This window comes from Mus caroli, unplaced genomic scaffold, assembly GCF_978045245.1.
Source record: "Mus caroli unplaced genomic scaffold, Mus_caroli_1 scaffold_1, whole genome shotgun sequence".
Classification (NCBI taxonomy): domain Eukaryota; kingdom Metazoa; phylum Chordata; class Mammalia; order Rodentia; family Muridae; genus Mus; species Mus caroli.
In genome coordinates this window covers 13,597,942-13,614,058 of record NW_028227256.1, presented here as the reverse complement: position 1 = coordinate 13,614,058, position 16,117 = coordinate 13,597,942, and the positions used below count along the sequence as shown (strand labels likewise).

At 42.0% G+C, this 16,117-nt stretch overlaps 1 protein-coding gene across 7 annotated transcripts in view; it reads left to right on the top strand.

The window, feature by feature from the left end:
• The first annotated feature begins 6,479 nt into the window (after positions 1-6,479).
• Ube2w (ubiquitin conjugating enzyme E2 W) overlaps positions 6,480-16,117 on the top strand; it is a 58,201-nt gene continuing 48,563 nt past the window's right edge. For 2 of the 7 annotated variants that reach the window (XM_085835785.1, XM_021172012.3), the window contains exon 1: positions 6,835-6,972. In XM_085835785.1, coding sequence (XP_085691911.1) covers positions 6,871-6,972 — 102 coding nt within the window. In that variant the 5' untranslated portion in view covers positions 6,835-6,870. Of the gene's footprint in view, positions 6,555-6,834; positions 6,973-7,850; positions 9,751-16,117 lie in introns of those variants that run through there. The other 5 variants (XM_029476454.2, XR_003836462.2, XM_029476448.2 and 2 more) reach the window with 5 other exon arrangements.

Below are 16,117 nucleotides of genomic sequence, written 5' to 3'. Positions count from 1 at the left end.
CAGAAAGCCTCTCCACTCCATAGCACTCCTGGCAGAAGCGAACTGAGATTCAGTACAGAGGCTGCCGTAAAATAACGAAGTTCTCTGATAGCTGGGTGGGAAAGCTCACACCTATAATTCTGGCACATGGAAGGGGGAGGCAGGAGGATCAGGTGTTCACGGTTAGTTTCCTCTATTCAATGAAAAGAGTATGGGCTATGTGAGACCCTAAAACAAACAAAAAAAAATTTTAAAAACCCATAAAATGAAAAACAATGAATAGTCGCTTTAAAACTTTTAGAGATGTCCCTGAATTCCTACCTCCAGCTTCCTGCTTCAGCCTCCCAATTGGCTAGTACTCAGCTGCATGCCACTGTGTCCCATCCTTTCTTCCCTGCCCCCCCCTCTCTTCTTCCCTCCTTCCTTCGCTCCTCGCTTCAGGGTCTTGATATGTAGCCAGGTTGACCTTATCCTCTGAAGTGCCTGTTGAATTTGAGTGCTGGGATAACAGAAGTCCCCCCAACCCTCTTTTATAACAGGCTTATTGAGTTACACTTTATAAACATGAGCACTCACAATGTGTATATAATTAAGTGCTTTGTAGTAAACTCCCCCACTTGGGTGAACAACCGTGAATGCTATTTTAGAATGTTTCCATTACCTCAACAAAAAAAAAAAAAAAAAAAAAAAAAAAAAAAAAATTGAGGTGTGGGGAGATGGCTCAGTGCTTAATTCTGTTACATTAATCTTCTTACTTATATATATTTTAAACTTCATTGGTAAGAAAATCTTTAAGGGCTAGAGGGCACAGTAAAAAGCACTGCTGCTTTTGGATCTGAATTCAGTTCCCAGCACCCGAATGACACCTCGCAATGGTCTGTAATCCAGTTCGAGAGGATCTAATGCCCTCTTCTGGCCGCTGCGGTACTGCATTGCATGTGGTGTGCACAGATATAAATTTGGGCAGACATTCATACAGTACAATTAAATGATTAAAATTAAAAAAAAAAACTTAAATAAAATAAACACCACACACCAAAATTAACTGAGATTGCTCAGTGGTTAAGTCACTTACCACAGAAGCCTGAGGACTGGTGTTTGGATCCTTAGCACTTACATAAATGTGTAGTATAATTCTAATCTCAGAAGGTGGAAAAGGGAAAAGCTAGCTAAATTAGCTCTACTTGGCAAACCCTAGGTTTGATTGATTCTGCCTCCATGAAAACAATGAGGAGTGGTCAAGGGTGAGTCCTGACGTAGACCTCAGGATGTCCCATGCACCTGTACACATATGCATGTCTATCCCCACCCTGTGCCTACACAAGTGCAAACATGCATACATACACATGCACACCATAAACACACAAAATAAAAAAAAACTCAATATAGTTGTAAAATGACTAGTCAATAGCTACTGTTCTACAATCCCCAAAGGCCTTTGCTCCCACAGTCTAGTCTCTGAAGACTCCTAGACTCCTCCTACATCTAACTAAAGCATTTGGGTCACCCAAATCATCCCAGCTCTCTTTTCCAGCAATCAGCAGAAAATGTCCTGAATGGTTGGCACCATCATTTTAGGATTACTTGGGAAGAATCAAGGCAAGCACTCATTTCTTGAGTACGAGCCCAGAGCGTTTCATGTTTTATGGTCCTCAACAGTTCATGCATTGGAAGTTCAGTTTCCAGCTTGAGACCCTCTTGGGAACTGATACAACTATAGGACAACCTACTGGAAAGGCACTGGGTCCCTGAGGAAGAGGGGCCTTGGCTGGTTGTAGGTCCATAGTTTCCACTATATTAATTATATATACAAGAGAGAGAGATTCTTTTTGTAAACCTGGCTGTCCTGGAACTTGCTCCTTAGACCAGGCTGGTCTTGAACTCAGAGAATCACCTGCCTGTGTCTTCTGAGTGCTGGAATTAAATGCATGTGCCACCAGTGCCCGGCGATTTTTTTTTAATGTCAAATATTTGGTGCATGATGATGATGTGTGTGTGTGTGTGTATGGTATCTGTATATATCTAATGTGTGTGGGTACCAGAGCAGAGGTCGGAGGGTAATGTACAGGAGTGAGTTTTTCCTTTTCACCATATAGGTCCTGAGAATCTAACACAGGTCATCAGGCTTGCCAGCAGTGCTTTTATCCCCTGAGCCATTTCACTGGCCCTCAATAGATTTAAAAAAAATTTTTTTTTTCCTAGTGCTTAACAGTATTTAGATTATTTAATTTCCTCTCTTCTCTTTCCTCTCTCCAACCCCTATGCACTCTTTTGCAATCATTCAGAGTCATGGCTTGTTTTTGTTGTTGGTGTCTGTGTGTGTATTCCTAAATATATAAATACAACCTGCTGAGTCCGTATAATGTTATGTGTGTGTATGCTTTCAGGGCTGGCCACTTGGTATGGGGTGCCAACTGGTCTGCTCTTCCCTGAGAAAGACCGTCTCTCCCTCTCTCAGCATTCCTTAGCTGCCTGTAGCTCTTTGTCTAGGCTTCAGGCCTTTCTTTCCCCTTCCCCATTCTTGAGCATGCCTTTTGGTATCATCATCGTCCAAGTCCATGTTTATGAAGCCATATTGATGAAACTTCAAGGTCACAGCTTCTCTGATATTTCTAGGAGACACCACTTCATATCAAATTCCCCAGTCCTCTGCTCATACACCCTTTCTTGTGCAATGATCCCTGGATCTTAGGTGAGGGTGTAGTTCTGTGGAAGATGTATCAGTTGGGCTAGGCTGTAAACGTTGCACATCGATTGGTTGTTTTCTACAACGGTCTTTGTTGGTTGCAAAGCTCAGTTTCCTTAATGCTGATGATGAGTGCCCTTACTTGTGGGTATGAGGGCATTCACCTCATTTTACACACAATACAGATGCTTTATTTAAGAGCATGATGGACGGCATGAGACTCGTGTCCACAATGGCAGTGATCTAATGGAAAGCCCCTTATTTGGTTTTTAAAGAGGTTGATAGAAAAAAAAAGGAGCCACATCCTTTTCAAACAAGTATTTAAAGCAGAGCTGAAGAAATCTAGGAGAGGAATAAGCAAGGATTATGCACAAAGGGCTGTAGACCTGGGCTGTCTCAGGCTCAGGGAAAGAATGGAGTCCAGGTAGTCTCTGGCTTGTTTCAACTACTACTTTTGTATTCTATGATACTCTGAAAGCAATGCATAAGCACTAGAGATTGAACTTGGAATTCTGACCATTTCTGTGAGTGACTGCTGCCTGTTACTCTTAATATACTTATCAAGGGTGCTGGGCAGTTGCAGGGAGCCACTAAAACTTCAAATATTTCTCCATAAACTACAAGGAAGCCAAGTTAACTCCTTAATATTCTTACTGTGATTTAAAGCTCAAAATGACACTCTAATAGTATTTTAGAGTTTTTTAGTTTTTTTGTGGTGCTGAAGATGGAACCCGGCGTTTTGAGCATGCCAGGCAAAAATACCTCATCTCTGAACTAGTGCCGCTTAGAATGATATTTTAAGCAAAGTATTTAAAATTTAAATTTTCAAAAGCTGGGTGTTTATGGGGCCCACCTTTGATACCAGCAGTCAGAGATAGATGGATTTCAGAGTTTGAGGTCAGTCTGGTCTACAGAGCTGGGATTAAAGAGAGAAAAACCTATCTCAAAAAAACAAAGCCGGGCAGTGGTGGCGCACGCCTTTAATCCCAGCACTTGGGAGGCAGAGGCGGGTGGATTTCTGAGTTCGAGGCCAGCCTGGTCTACAAAGTGAGTTCCAGGACAGCCAGGGCTATACAGAGAAACCCTGTCTCAAAAAACAAAAACAAACAAACAAACAAACAAACAAAAAACCCCAAAACCCCAAAAATAAATAAATATTTTTTTACTAGCTGTACAAAATTTGAAATTCAGACAAAACCATGAAGGTTATGCAATTTGGCATATTAATAAGGAAATAGACTATGGGGATGACAGGCCTTCTCTATGCTTGCTAACGACAGGGCTAGGATGAGAATGCAAACCTCAAATTCTCATTTCATGACCTTTCTAACCTCCTCTGTGGAATGCCTTTATTTCTCTGGTGAGATCAACCATGAATAGGTCCTTGGAGACAGACTCAGGCAAGAAGACCCTTCCTCTACTCTGCGTCCTCCGACTTCAGTAAGCAAAGCCTCAGCAGACTGCTTCTGAAATTCTGGTATAGTGAATCACTAGACCAAAGACAGCTATGAACTACATTGCATTCCAAATACTACAGCAATGCCCTGCAGTCGTTGTGTGAGTCCTCCAATATCACTAGAGGGTCTCATGTTTCCTCCATCCAGTCAGAATGTGCAGGGGCTATCCTAATCGGCATTATCTCAGGCTTTTCCTTGCCCCGAAGGGGAGACTTCAGACACCTGCCCACATATTTTACTCTCCTGTTTCTTCTTACAAGAGATAGAAGTGAGGATGGTTCAGGAGATGAGGAAGAACTGCCTCTCCTTGCCAGCTGATAGTCATTCTACTTGATGTGGAAATTAAAAACTGAATACCATTATTAAATTTTATATAAACAATGATTCTGTTTCTTTCATTTGTTTGTTTGTTTGTTTGTTTGTTTTAGACAGGGTTTCTTTGTGTAGCCCTGGCTGTCCTGGAACTCTGTAGACCAGGCTGGCCTCAATCTCACAGAGATCCACCTGCCTCTGTTACCACCACCCACCAAAAGAATAATTCCACTAAAGAACAATTCATCATATTCATTCTATTTTTACTTGGCTCCAGTTGTCCCAAAGATGTATTTTACAATTCGTTTGGATTGCTAAGTGAAATTAACATTACATTTTGTGCTACTTATGTTTTATTGAAAATACTGCTTTTTAAAAGATTTTCTAACTTTTACTTCATCATGGCTGAGCCTTTTTCTAACATGGTTGTGTCAATTCCTACCCTATTGTTGAGGATTCACTTCCTCTTCCCCTTTTCGTAGTATCCCACTTTAAAGTGCCATATCCACTAATAAGCCACGTTCTGGGAAAAAAATGTGAGTATCTCCATCAAATAACGGGCAGTCAAATAACTGTTTAGGAACAGTTATTCTCACTGAAAATAGCCTCTCCATCAGTCGTTGCTCCTGAGTATGTCAGCGAACAGTCTGTTGTATATTTTTGCCTTTTGTTTTGCTTTCCGGACTCAGAGATCAAATCCAGGATCTCCTACACCACAGACTTTCCCAGTGAACTATACACCCCAGACCCTATTATGTATTAATTAAAGAATAAAGGCGATAGGTAGTTGTGAGCTGCTTAGAATTTCCTAGGATGCGACTTTGCCCCCTGTGAAGAGCCTTTGGACACCTGTGAGGTGGAAACCTCACATTAGTTCTACTGTAAGCAACACCAAGGCTGTAATTGCTTTTCTTCCTTCTGAGTACCTTGTCTAGTAGGCCATTTACTTTGATGAGGTCATAATGCCATGTTTGTGGAGTCTCCTTTGTCATTTACACTTTGAGAAGAATCAACTTTAAAACAACATGAATGTTAGCTGGTACATTGCAACCTGAGATCACAGGGACAAAGATTTCTGGAAGGCCTGGTTGAGAATCTTTCCTGTAAGCTTACCTCCTCACTGGGCTATGTGGGCGCTTTATTCCATGTTGTAATGGTAACAACACACCTGAACTGATACCAGATATGCTTCTGATTGAGTCCTGTATTCCAAGTCAGGCAAACCCCATGAAAAAGTTCCTCCATGGTGAAGAGAAACCGTCTTGAATATTACACCACAGAATTACTGGCAGATTTAGACATCTTTTCCTCTCTTGAACACATTTTCTTACGGATGTTCTCAGAGAACATCGTGATCTATCTTAAGTGTGAGAGTGATAACCTACATCACCATTATATTTATATCTTAGAGAAATGTCTAAAAATGAAGCCAAGTCAATAAAAATAAAGATTTAAACTTTCATTCGGGTAAAGTAAAAGCCTTCTACTCAACATGCCATCCTCTTGGATTCCTTTAGAGACAGGACACGAGGTGCAAGCTTTTGGCTTCCATTTTCCCTTTGGTATTTAAGTAAGCGACATCTTTGGTTCCGGAAGAGCTTTAAAAATGTGACTTCTGATAAATGCTGGCAGAACTGGTGCATTCCTAGAATAAATTCTGTATGCTCAGCGTTTCCTACTCAAGCTCACTCATAGGTCGTCTGATCATGCAACTGCCCACCACAGAATAGGGTGAAGAGAAATCTAGGCATGGCAGAAGGTTTAAGTGTTAATACATGAACTATATTCATTATATTGAGATTTCACGGCTAGAGTCAAATTGCTAATCAAAGTTAGACTGATGTAACAACGACTCTTACGGTATTCCTGGACTTTACAATTTAGAGGGTTAGGGAACTAGAAAATTGCACACAAAAGGGAACTCCATTATTCACCCTCCTTCCCTTTCCAGCACGTTTCAAATCCAATTGTTCTTGCTTCTAAGATCACTGCTCTCAGTTTTCATTCTGTCCTATAGGGAAACCTGTGACTCTGCCCCTCAAAGTAGAAGCTTCCCAGGTATGCAAATACCAGAAAGCATCTCCAGGCGAAGTTGTATCTGCCTCAGGAGCGAAAACGCGGTAGGTGTAAAAAAGACATACGAAGTGGGTGGGCTGTAAATCTTACACTTGTAGCTGGAAAAACAAAATGAGATCCTCTCCCTGCCAAATGCCGGGACAGCATTGTGACCTCGGCATAATGCTGCGGTCCAACCGGGAGCAGCGCCTCCGCCAGCACTGAGGGTGGGCCCGCGTATAAATTGGCTGGGATGCAAGGTACCTAGGGCGCCCGGCCTGGCCCCGCCCCGCTCCGCCCCGCCCCGCCCCGGGCACCCGCGCGTTAGCCAATCGGACACGCGGGCCCCTTCCCATCGGCGACTCCACCCCCGTGCCCGGGATGTTGGGCCCCCGCGGCGTGACGCGAGCACGGCGGCTCCGCCCCCTGCGTCTCGGGCCTCGCTGGCCTTGGGGGGATGGTTTCATCATGGCGTCAATGCAGGTGAGCGGAGCTGCTGCAGCGGGGAGGGCGAGGGGGCCATCGAGACGAGGTGAGCGTCTGCGCGGGGTCGGCGTCCCGGACCTCTGGGCCTGGCTCCGGGCGACCTTCCCTGACCTCGGGGCGTCGGGGAATCGCCTGGCGGCGAGCCGAGCGGGGGTGTCGGCCGGTGGCCGCGGACAGTAGCGGCCGCGAAGTTGTGGCATAAAGGCGGCCGAGGGGGAAGAAAGGGCGAAGTTCGTCGTGCGCTTCGCGGTGGGGGCTCCGCTCCGCGCCCCTACGCGAGGATGCCTGCCGCTCGGCTCCCCGGCCACCGCGGGGATGCTTTCCCCCTCGCGCTCCCCAGCGGGGTGGAAACAGCTGTGCCCGCCGCCGTCACCCGCGGTCGGGGCGGCCGGAGACCCGCAGAGCGCCTCGCCGAGGACGGCCGCCTGCCCACGGCGCTCCGCGGCCTCTGCCCGGCCTCCCACGCGCAGCCTCGGATCGCCGGACTCATGCTCCTTCTTCTCTGATCTTCATCCGGTGCCCCGTGGGTGCCTCGTTCTATCAGCCCGCACTCTGGGCATTCCCTGGCAGCCCACGTCTCCGAAGCCGCCCTTCGTCCCTGTCCCCAGCGTCCTGTGCTACCACAACGTGCGAGCTCGTGGGCCTGCTCCTCGGCCTCGATAGAAACTCGCCCTCTTAAATTTTTTTTTTCTTGCGATGCCCCACCCTTGCGGGATCGGTAAGGCCGTGGCTCCTTTGCCATTCTTTCCCAGACCTTTAAAACCTTAGTTTGGTAGGAGACGCCTGTTAACCTGTGCCCTGTCAGACTTGAAGGTGGTTTTCGTATCTTCCAACTTAATGTATTCCTCCCCCCCCCCCTGCAAATCCAATAAAAAAAAATTTTTTTTTTTCAGGCAAAGATGGCAACCACAATTGTAGTTTCTAGAGATTGCATTATCTATAGCCGGCATTTAATTTGCAGATAGGGCTAGCGGTGTTAAAGCACATGGGAAGAGAGAGTAGAACTCTTGTAGCGTGTCAGCGGAACGCTTTTTGGAGTTTTAACATCATCCTCGAGTAAAGAGAGAAGCCTCATTTTCCTTAGAAGAATTTTTGGTTTTTGTTTCTAGAAGAATAAGCAAGATCTCGTTGTTGGCGCTTCTCTGCTAGAAATGGTTTGCATTCTTAGGCATTTCCCTCCTTCCCTGTATCTTCCTTCAGTCTGCTTTCCTTATGGTATTCTTTTTTCATTTGCTTGTACTTTTGGCCTTTCCTGCAGTAGCATTCTTAGGTGAAGAGGTGTCATGAAATGGTGCAGTGAAACAAGAACAATTTCAGGAAACGGTATACTTTACTAGTCTCCCCGGAGACGTTAGAGAAGTTTCATCATTTGAGGCCAAAAAAGGAACTGTGGAACATCAGTTAACAGCAGATGGGCTATATGATTGCTTTAAGATTTTTATCTGTATTAAGACATTATTTGTTACTAACACTTGACGGTGATCTGTCTTAAGATACAGGCATTATTTAAGACTAAAACTGAAGATTAAAATGCACACTGGGATTGTATCTGGCATGAGAGCTGGTTAGCTTTTATACTTAAAGTTTTTGGAAAAGGCAGATTTGTTTGTGAGAGATTGCTATTTTTGGAATTTACTTTGTCTTCAGCAGTGGGGAAAGTGCTTTTTATGCCTGTTTCTATGCCTCAGGCAGTGCTGTGGAAGAGTAGCAGCGGCTTTCTTTTGTCGGATTAGAGTGGGAACGGATCCTTTCTGTTCTAAAGTTAAATCTTGACCTTTTATATGTATCTCAAAGTATCTGATCATTTTTCCTGGAAATAGTAGCATTTTGACACAGATTTATTTTTTAATTCTTAATTGTGTGTGCTGTCTCTGGGTGGGTATGTGGGTATGAAAGTACCTGTATAGGCCACACCTGCTCTAGATCTGCGTTACAGGTGCTTGCTAACTATTGGCTGTGGGTGCTGGGAACCAAACCAGGGTCTTCTCAAGAGTAGTTCTCTTAACCTCTGAACTGGCTCTCAGGTCTATAGCAGAATCACTCTTTGGTGTGGTTTTCATTTTGATATCTTTGCTCAAAGTTTATTTCTTGACCATCTTTACAGCAGAAGTTAACTCTTTTCAAAATAACTTAGCATAACACTATAAGTGATCAAATGTGTACATTAACTCAGCAAGAATTTTTAGTTAAGACTAGATTACTATATCTTACCCTAGGGGATATTGTTTTTGCTAAAGATGAGATACTTAAGCTGCTGTATTTTAAAAACATGCATACTGTACATATGTAATGTGGGATTTGATTACTTGGTAACAATGAAATAATTTTTATATGTAGTAAAACCAAGTAAGGAGAGTCTTCACTTCTAACTAGAGAATGTGGACTTTGAGATTATAATTACCTTTATGTTTTTGTCTTGGCTTTCCTGGAACTCTATAGACCAGGCTGACCCTAAACTCAGGTCCACTTGCCTCTGCCTCCTGAGTGCTGGATGAGATTAAAGGTGTGCGCTACTACTGCCCAGCTTGCTTTTATGTGTTTTATCTTCATTCATTGAAACAGGTTCTTGCTGGGTAGCCTATGCTTACCTCACATTTGTGCTCTTCCTGCCTGGGTCTCCTGAGTCCTGGGCTTACAGGTTGTTCCACTGTGCCTGACTTTGCTGTCATGCATCCTGCCAGTGCTTCTCAACTTTCTTCCATTCACACTAAGTACACTAAGATAGATGATGATGTTGGCGGCTGGAAGAGCCTAACCAGGAAGCTGGCTAGGAAGGTGAGGGATGCAGGATTTTATTCTCATGCCCATGTGCTGTGGGGAAGCTGCTGTTGCTAGCATTCATCAGTGTACAGTTCAGTGTGATGCATTTCACACTCTGATCCATTCTTTTCGATTCACCTATGCTTCCTACTAGTTCTTTTTAAAGCAAAGTCAGAAATCACCAAGCGAGATAATATTTTAAGAATTCTTCCTTTAGCAAAAGCTTTTTTGGATATATTTTAGTTTTATGTGCATGAGCGTTTTGCCTGGCATGTATGTCTGTGTATGCCTGAAGAGGCCAGAAGATGGCTTTAGACCCACTGAAACTGGAGTCACCATGTGGGTGCTGGGACCTCTGGAAGATCAACAAGCAGTCTTAGCTGCTGATCCATCTCTCCAGCCCTAAGAATTCATTCTAAATGGTAATACTTAAAATGGTAGACGATAAAGAAATAGAGATAAACTTAATTTTGTTAATTCCAAAAATAGGTTTCAGTGCTAGTAGCACTTGGAAGATGAGTTGAAAACGTTCCTTGTATACTGCAAGAGAGTTGTTTTATTACTTTAAAATGTGATTCTGAAATGTTTGTAAAGTATGACAATACTGGTATAGTAATTTTAGTCAAACCCTGAAATTGCATTTTTGGTTTTTTAATTGTATGTGTGTATGTATTTGTATTATATATATTTATTTTTCCATTTCTTATAGCTCATTTCATGTTATGAAACATTTAGTCTGACTTTCATACTTATTTTCAAATTTAGTATTTAGCCATTTTGTTCAGACTCCTTTTAAACTAGAAGTTTTAAATTTTACCTGATTGAAGCTGGGCATGCTGATGCAAGCCTTTAATCCCAGCACTTGGGAGGCAGAGGCAGGAAGATGTCTGTGAACTAGGCCAGTTTGGTCTACATAGTAAGTTCTATGACAGCCAGGGCCACATAATGAGGCCCTGTCTCAACATTTTTTTTTTTTTTTTGTAACTTAATTGGGATAATAAGGTGGCTGAGTGAGTAAGGCGGTGGACTACTAAAATTTATCTGGTGTGTTTTCCTAATTTGACCCCTTATATGGTTATGATCTTAGGAATTTAGCACATAATAGCGGATGTTTGTCAACTATAAATAATGTAATTGCAATAAGTGGTTATTCTTTGTGGACCCCTCCCTCTCCCTCTCTCACTCTGAGGGTGTTCTCTGTAAATGACTGACATAAGTGAGCAAAGCACAAAGTGATGGGAATTCTGTCCCTTTTATTTTGTGATCTATCACTTGTATCTTAGAAGTGGATAGATTTTTAACCATTCAAGCACCCCTTCCCGATGACGTCATGAAAGCAGGAAGAAAGTGCTTCAATCTTTTAAATGTGGACAGCGCTTGTAAGTATAGTAAAGCCTTGCTCATCGCTTGACACTTGAAGCATTCAGGAATAACAAGGTGTGCGCTAATTCATTCTACTTCAGGAAAATCTGGTATGCAGAGTTTTAGTGGCAAGGTTGAATAGCTACACAGAAATACTTTAAAATCCATATTCACATTTTATAGTTGAAAGAGTTGTTCATTGTCTTGTATGTAGTAAAACTTTTTCTGAGTACGTCTATATTTTTCCCATCTGATTCTTACTGCAGTTTTTCAGGTAACCCTCATATTGTGACTTAACAATTTCTGTAAGATACTTATTTGGAGAAGTGACTTCTTAAAAATTATATAGTAACTACGTAGTGAAATAGATTTGAAACCAAGTTCTGAAAACTAGTGAGGCTTGTCCCTCTGTAGGTAATAAAGATTTTACAAAGTTTGGTGTTGTGCAGAGGTTACTGACACGATTAGTAAGCTTTTCAGTCAAGAGTCAAGCAGATGGGCTGAGGATTGATTGCTCAGTGGTAGTACATTTGCCTAGTGGACTTGAGGCTCTGGGTTCTATCCTAGCACTCCATTGCAGAAGAAACAAGTGCTTGTCAGTGCATTGACGCTAAATACTGTTACTAAGAAATTGGCATGGTAGTGCACACCTTAAATCTCAAGGGCTCAAGAGGCAGGCAGATCTCTGAGAGTTCTGGTCTATATAGCCAGTTCCAGGGCAGCGAGGGTTGCCCTCAAAAGGCAGTGGGCGGGGAAATATTCCTTAAAATTCATAATGAAATCACTTTATGGATCAACTTGTGTGTGTCTTAGCTGTGTGCTGAGAAAGTTATGATGGTGAGTTTTTACTGTTTAAAGGCATTCTTTATCATCAAGGAGAATTAAAATTATGCTCTGGTGTCTTTCAGATGATGCACTTTAGTTTGTTATTTACCTAAATGGAACACTTATTTGATGACATGCATTGTATCTCTCTGTAGTTGGTATCTGCTTGTGATTGACATCTGCAAAAAGACTTTTTTTGCAGGTTTTTCAGGTGTTTTAAAAGTTTCCTCCTTTGATAGTTTTTGAGGATAGGTTTTTGATCACAAAGAAATACTGCATGCCTCTGAGATGTTTAGAACAAAACAACTCTTAACATTCAGATGCCTTTATAAAAACTATTAGGAATAAACAACATGGACTCTGAAGTTAGAGGCTCTGGACCTATGCTACATAAAACCAGTATGCAATGGAGTGGTTAAGAAAGAAGAGTGGAGAGGTAAACATGTATAAAATACTTTATTTTGTTTTGAGACAGGACCTCCTAATATGTAGCCCAGAGTGATTGTAAATTTGTAACCCTCCAAGTTTTTTTTTTTTTTTACAATTATAGTCATAAACCATCACACCCAGCTATAAAATTGATTTTTTTGAATTCTCTTCCCCAAACAGGTTTTCTATTTGTTGGTACTTATCAACAACTTCTTCTTTTTTTCTTTTTAATATTTATTTATTTATTATATGTAAGTACACTGTAGCTGTCTTCAGACACTCCAGAAGAGGGCATCAGATTTTGTTACGGATGGTTGTGAGCCACCATGTGGTTGCTGGGATTTGAACTTGGGACCTTTGAAAGAGCAGTTGGCGCTTTTAACCACTGAGCCATCTCGCCAACCCAACTCACCAACTTCTTTATTTCTGAATTAGAACCTTAGATTCATCCCACCCCATCATTAGACCATCTGCAGATTATGTCAGTTCTACCTGCATGAGAGACCCAGAAATGATCTCCTCTTGTAGATTACATTATCATCATTCCTTTCTGGGTTTTATATTAACAGTTTCACTGATGATTTTCCAGCTTCATTTTTGGACACTTACTGTTTTTTTCCCAGCACAGTAGATAAAAGGCAAAATGACTATTTCGGTTACAACCTGATTGGCTTCCTTACTTTGCTCAGATGTGACAGGACTAAGGTAGCAGTTTTTAACCTGTGGGTCACAACCCCACCGAGGTCATATATCATATGTCCTGCAGTCAAATATTTACAGTATAATTCAAAACAGTTGCAAAATTACAGTTAAAAAGTAGCAAGGAAATAATTTTATGGTTGGGGTCACTACAACATGTGGAAAAACTGTATTAAAGGGTCACAGTGTGGGGAAGGGTGAGAACCACTGCTAAGGCCTTAACCTCTCCCAGATACTCAGGTTAGTATCCTCCCTGCACCCACTCACATCCTTAGATGCATGTCTTCAGGGTGGCCTTCCCTGACTAGCCAGTACAAACACCACTTCTCCCACATATTAGTAACTCATGATGCTGAGTTCCTCCGAATTAGGATGTATTGGCAGTTAACTAGCCCACCACTTTCTCTGTGTTCAGTTGAATGGCTGGTGTATAGGAGGGCCCCTGTACATGGTGAATGAGTGAGCACAGCTGCTGGAATCCAGGAAACTTGGATTTGATTCTAGTTTTGCATTTTAATAGCTGTATAACTTTCCACTAAGCATAAAATAGTCATATTTGATAAACTTGCAGATTATCTCACTTCACACATTTTTTGAGTTGCTTGTGAGTTTTAACTATGATGCTGATGACTCCAGATTTAAACTCTCCAGCAAGGGTTTTGTTTTGCTTGTCCTTTTGATTTCTGGTCTTTGTATTGACGACCAGTAGAAAAGACAAACAGATTTCTTTTATGATTATTTGTCATATGAGGACTCTTTATTTTCAAATCATAGGAAGGAGGGCAGAAGTCGGACTCCAGTTAGTGTGCCTTCTGCACCAGTCGTCTTCATAATTCGAGAACTGGCCAAGTAAAACTGTGAGCCTCCTATGCCACTTGTTAAGGCCTAGTTTCCCTTTAAATTGAAGTATATGGGCTGGGTTATAGCTAAGTAGTGAAGCTTAGGCTCTTTCTCTCTCTCTCTCTCTCTTTCTCTCTCTCTCTCTCTCTCTATATATATATGTGATATATGTAGTAAATAAATACATAAATAAAAATAGGAAAAGAGTTCATGTGTTATAAAGTGTATTGCAAGGCTTTTGATATATCCACCCCATGAATACTGTTTTTCATATTTTCCATCAACCCCAAAAGAAGCCTGGTGTTTGCAGTCACTTGCGCGTTGCTCTTTCCCCCAGCCTCTAGAAAGCCAGAATAGCTGGGTTCATAAACTTTTCAACTCTGAGTTTATCTCTGGTGCAGGTCTTATCAGTATTTTCAGGGGCTGGGGACAAGTAATAGTCCATTTTATGTTGTAAGGGTTTGTTTATTCATTTGTCAAGTTGATTTTTTTCCCATTTTCATTCATTCAATTGATAGTTGAGATTTTTTCCCACGTTGTGATGAACAATGCCTCTATGATGATGGTGTGCACATTTTTCATGTCTATGCATATTTTAATTTGTTTCCGATATATATTGAGGAGTGGAATTGTTATATTTTAATTTTCTAAGTCCATAGAGAAAACTTTTCTTATGCTCTGTACTCATAACACTTGGTACTTTACTTCTGAGTTCATTTCCTCAATAGAACATTTTGTCTGATACCAGTTGGATGGTCTGCAGTTCAGTTCAGTTCATATACTGACCAGAGTTAATACAAGCCCAACAAGAATGCCCTCTGCTTAGATACCAGTTGCAAGCAGGAGTTCCAGGATACTTCCAACTTCTGTCCCAAATCTCCAAATTGGAGATTCTCAGCTAAGTAACTCCCCTTCTCATTTAATAATTTTCTTGAGTTGGCTCATAACATTCCAGATAGTGGACACAATTGGTTGTGTATTACAAAGGAATTTTCTGATTTTCTTGTTGGCAGTTCTGTCTTAGTCTCTTGAGTATTGACACTACAGACACAAGTCACCACACCTATCTATGAAGGGCTCTGTTGCTGTTGTTATTTTGACACAGAGTCTCAATGTAGCCTGGTTATCTTAGAACTCTACATAGACCATGCTGGTTTTGAACTCAAAGAGATCTGCCTCTGCTTCCAGAGTGCTGGGAGTAAAGGCACTCCAAACCATGCTAAGCAGTAAAGGTATTTTAAATGACACAAAGAGTTGGGTGAGGTAACACACAGTGAGATTCCTGAGGGTCTCAACTTCTGGAGTCTGTTCCTTAGAGTTGGAATGCAGATGATTTTTTGTTCAGCCCAGAGGCTCTTCAAAACCAGCTTTTCTAGACTTTTCCCCATGAGACAGAGTGTCAACCTTCAGTGTAGCTGAGGATGGACCTGAACCTCTGATCCTCCTGTTTATCTCTTGAATATAACTGGGTTTACAGGGATGGTCCCTTATGGTTGGTTGGTTGGTTTGTTTGAATACAGTGCTGGGGGTTGAATGCAGGTCTTCATTCAGTCTGCAGCTGAGCTGCATACCTACCTTCTTGTGGCTTTCTGAGGTTTCGAGCATGACGGTCACTGGTGATCACATCCACTGTTAGTCTCTACCTAGAGATTGGGAGGATGGGCCTCAAAGTTCTAATCCTATAGTTTCCCTGACTGGATATGGATAGATCCTTCTTTAATTAGTCTTCCTCCTTAGGATAGCTTGGAACCCCCAGTTAACTCTTCAAGCCACTAACATATATAAAGGATCCAAGGGAACTCTGTGCCATACAATTGTAAAATGACCTAATACAGCTGTCTCTTGCCATTTTTCTCAAGACAGGGTTACCCTGTGTAGCCCTGGCTGTCCTGGAACCTTCTCTGTAGACCAGGCTGGCTTTGAACTCACAGAGATCTCTCTGCTTTTGCCTCCCAAGCACTGCTATTAAAAGGTGTATGCTACCACTTTGGGGCTAAGAAACCAAAATCCTAGATGTAAATCCTTATGTAAATTTTCATAACATTTTTATATTCTATATGCAGATAAGTGTGTGTGTGTGTGTGTGTGTGTGTGTGTGTGTATTGTGTGTGTATGTGTCTATGTGCCAGTGTTTTATTAATAGGGCAGTCTATAATGACTTTAAACTTTCTGTTCATCGTGGCTCAGTTTTCCATCTGCTGAGACCTATCTCTTGTACACCATCTCT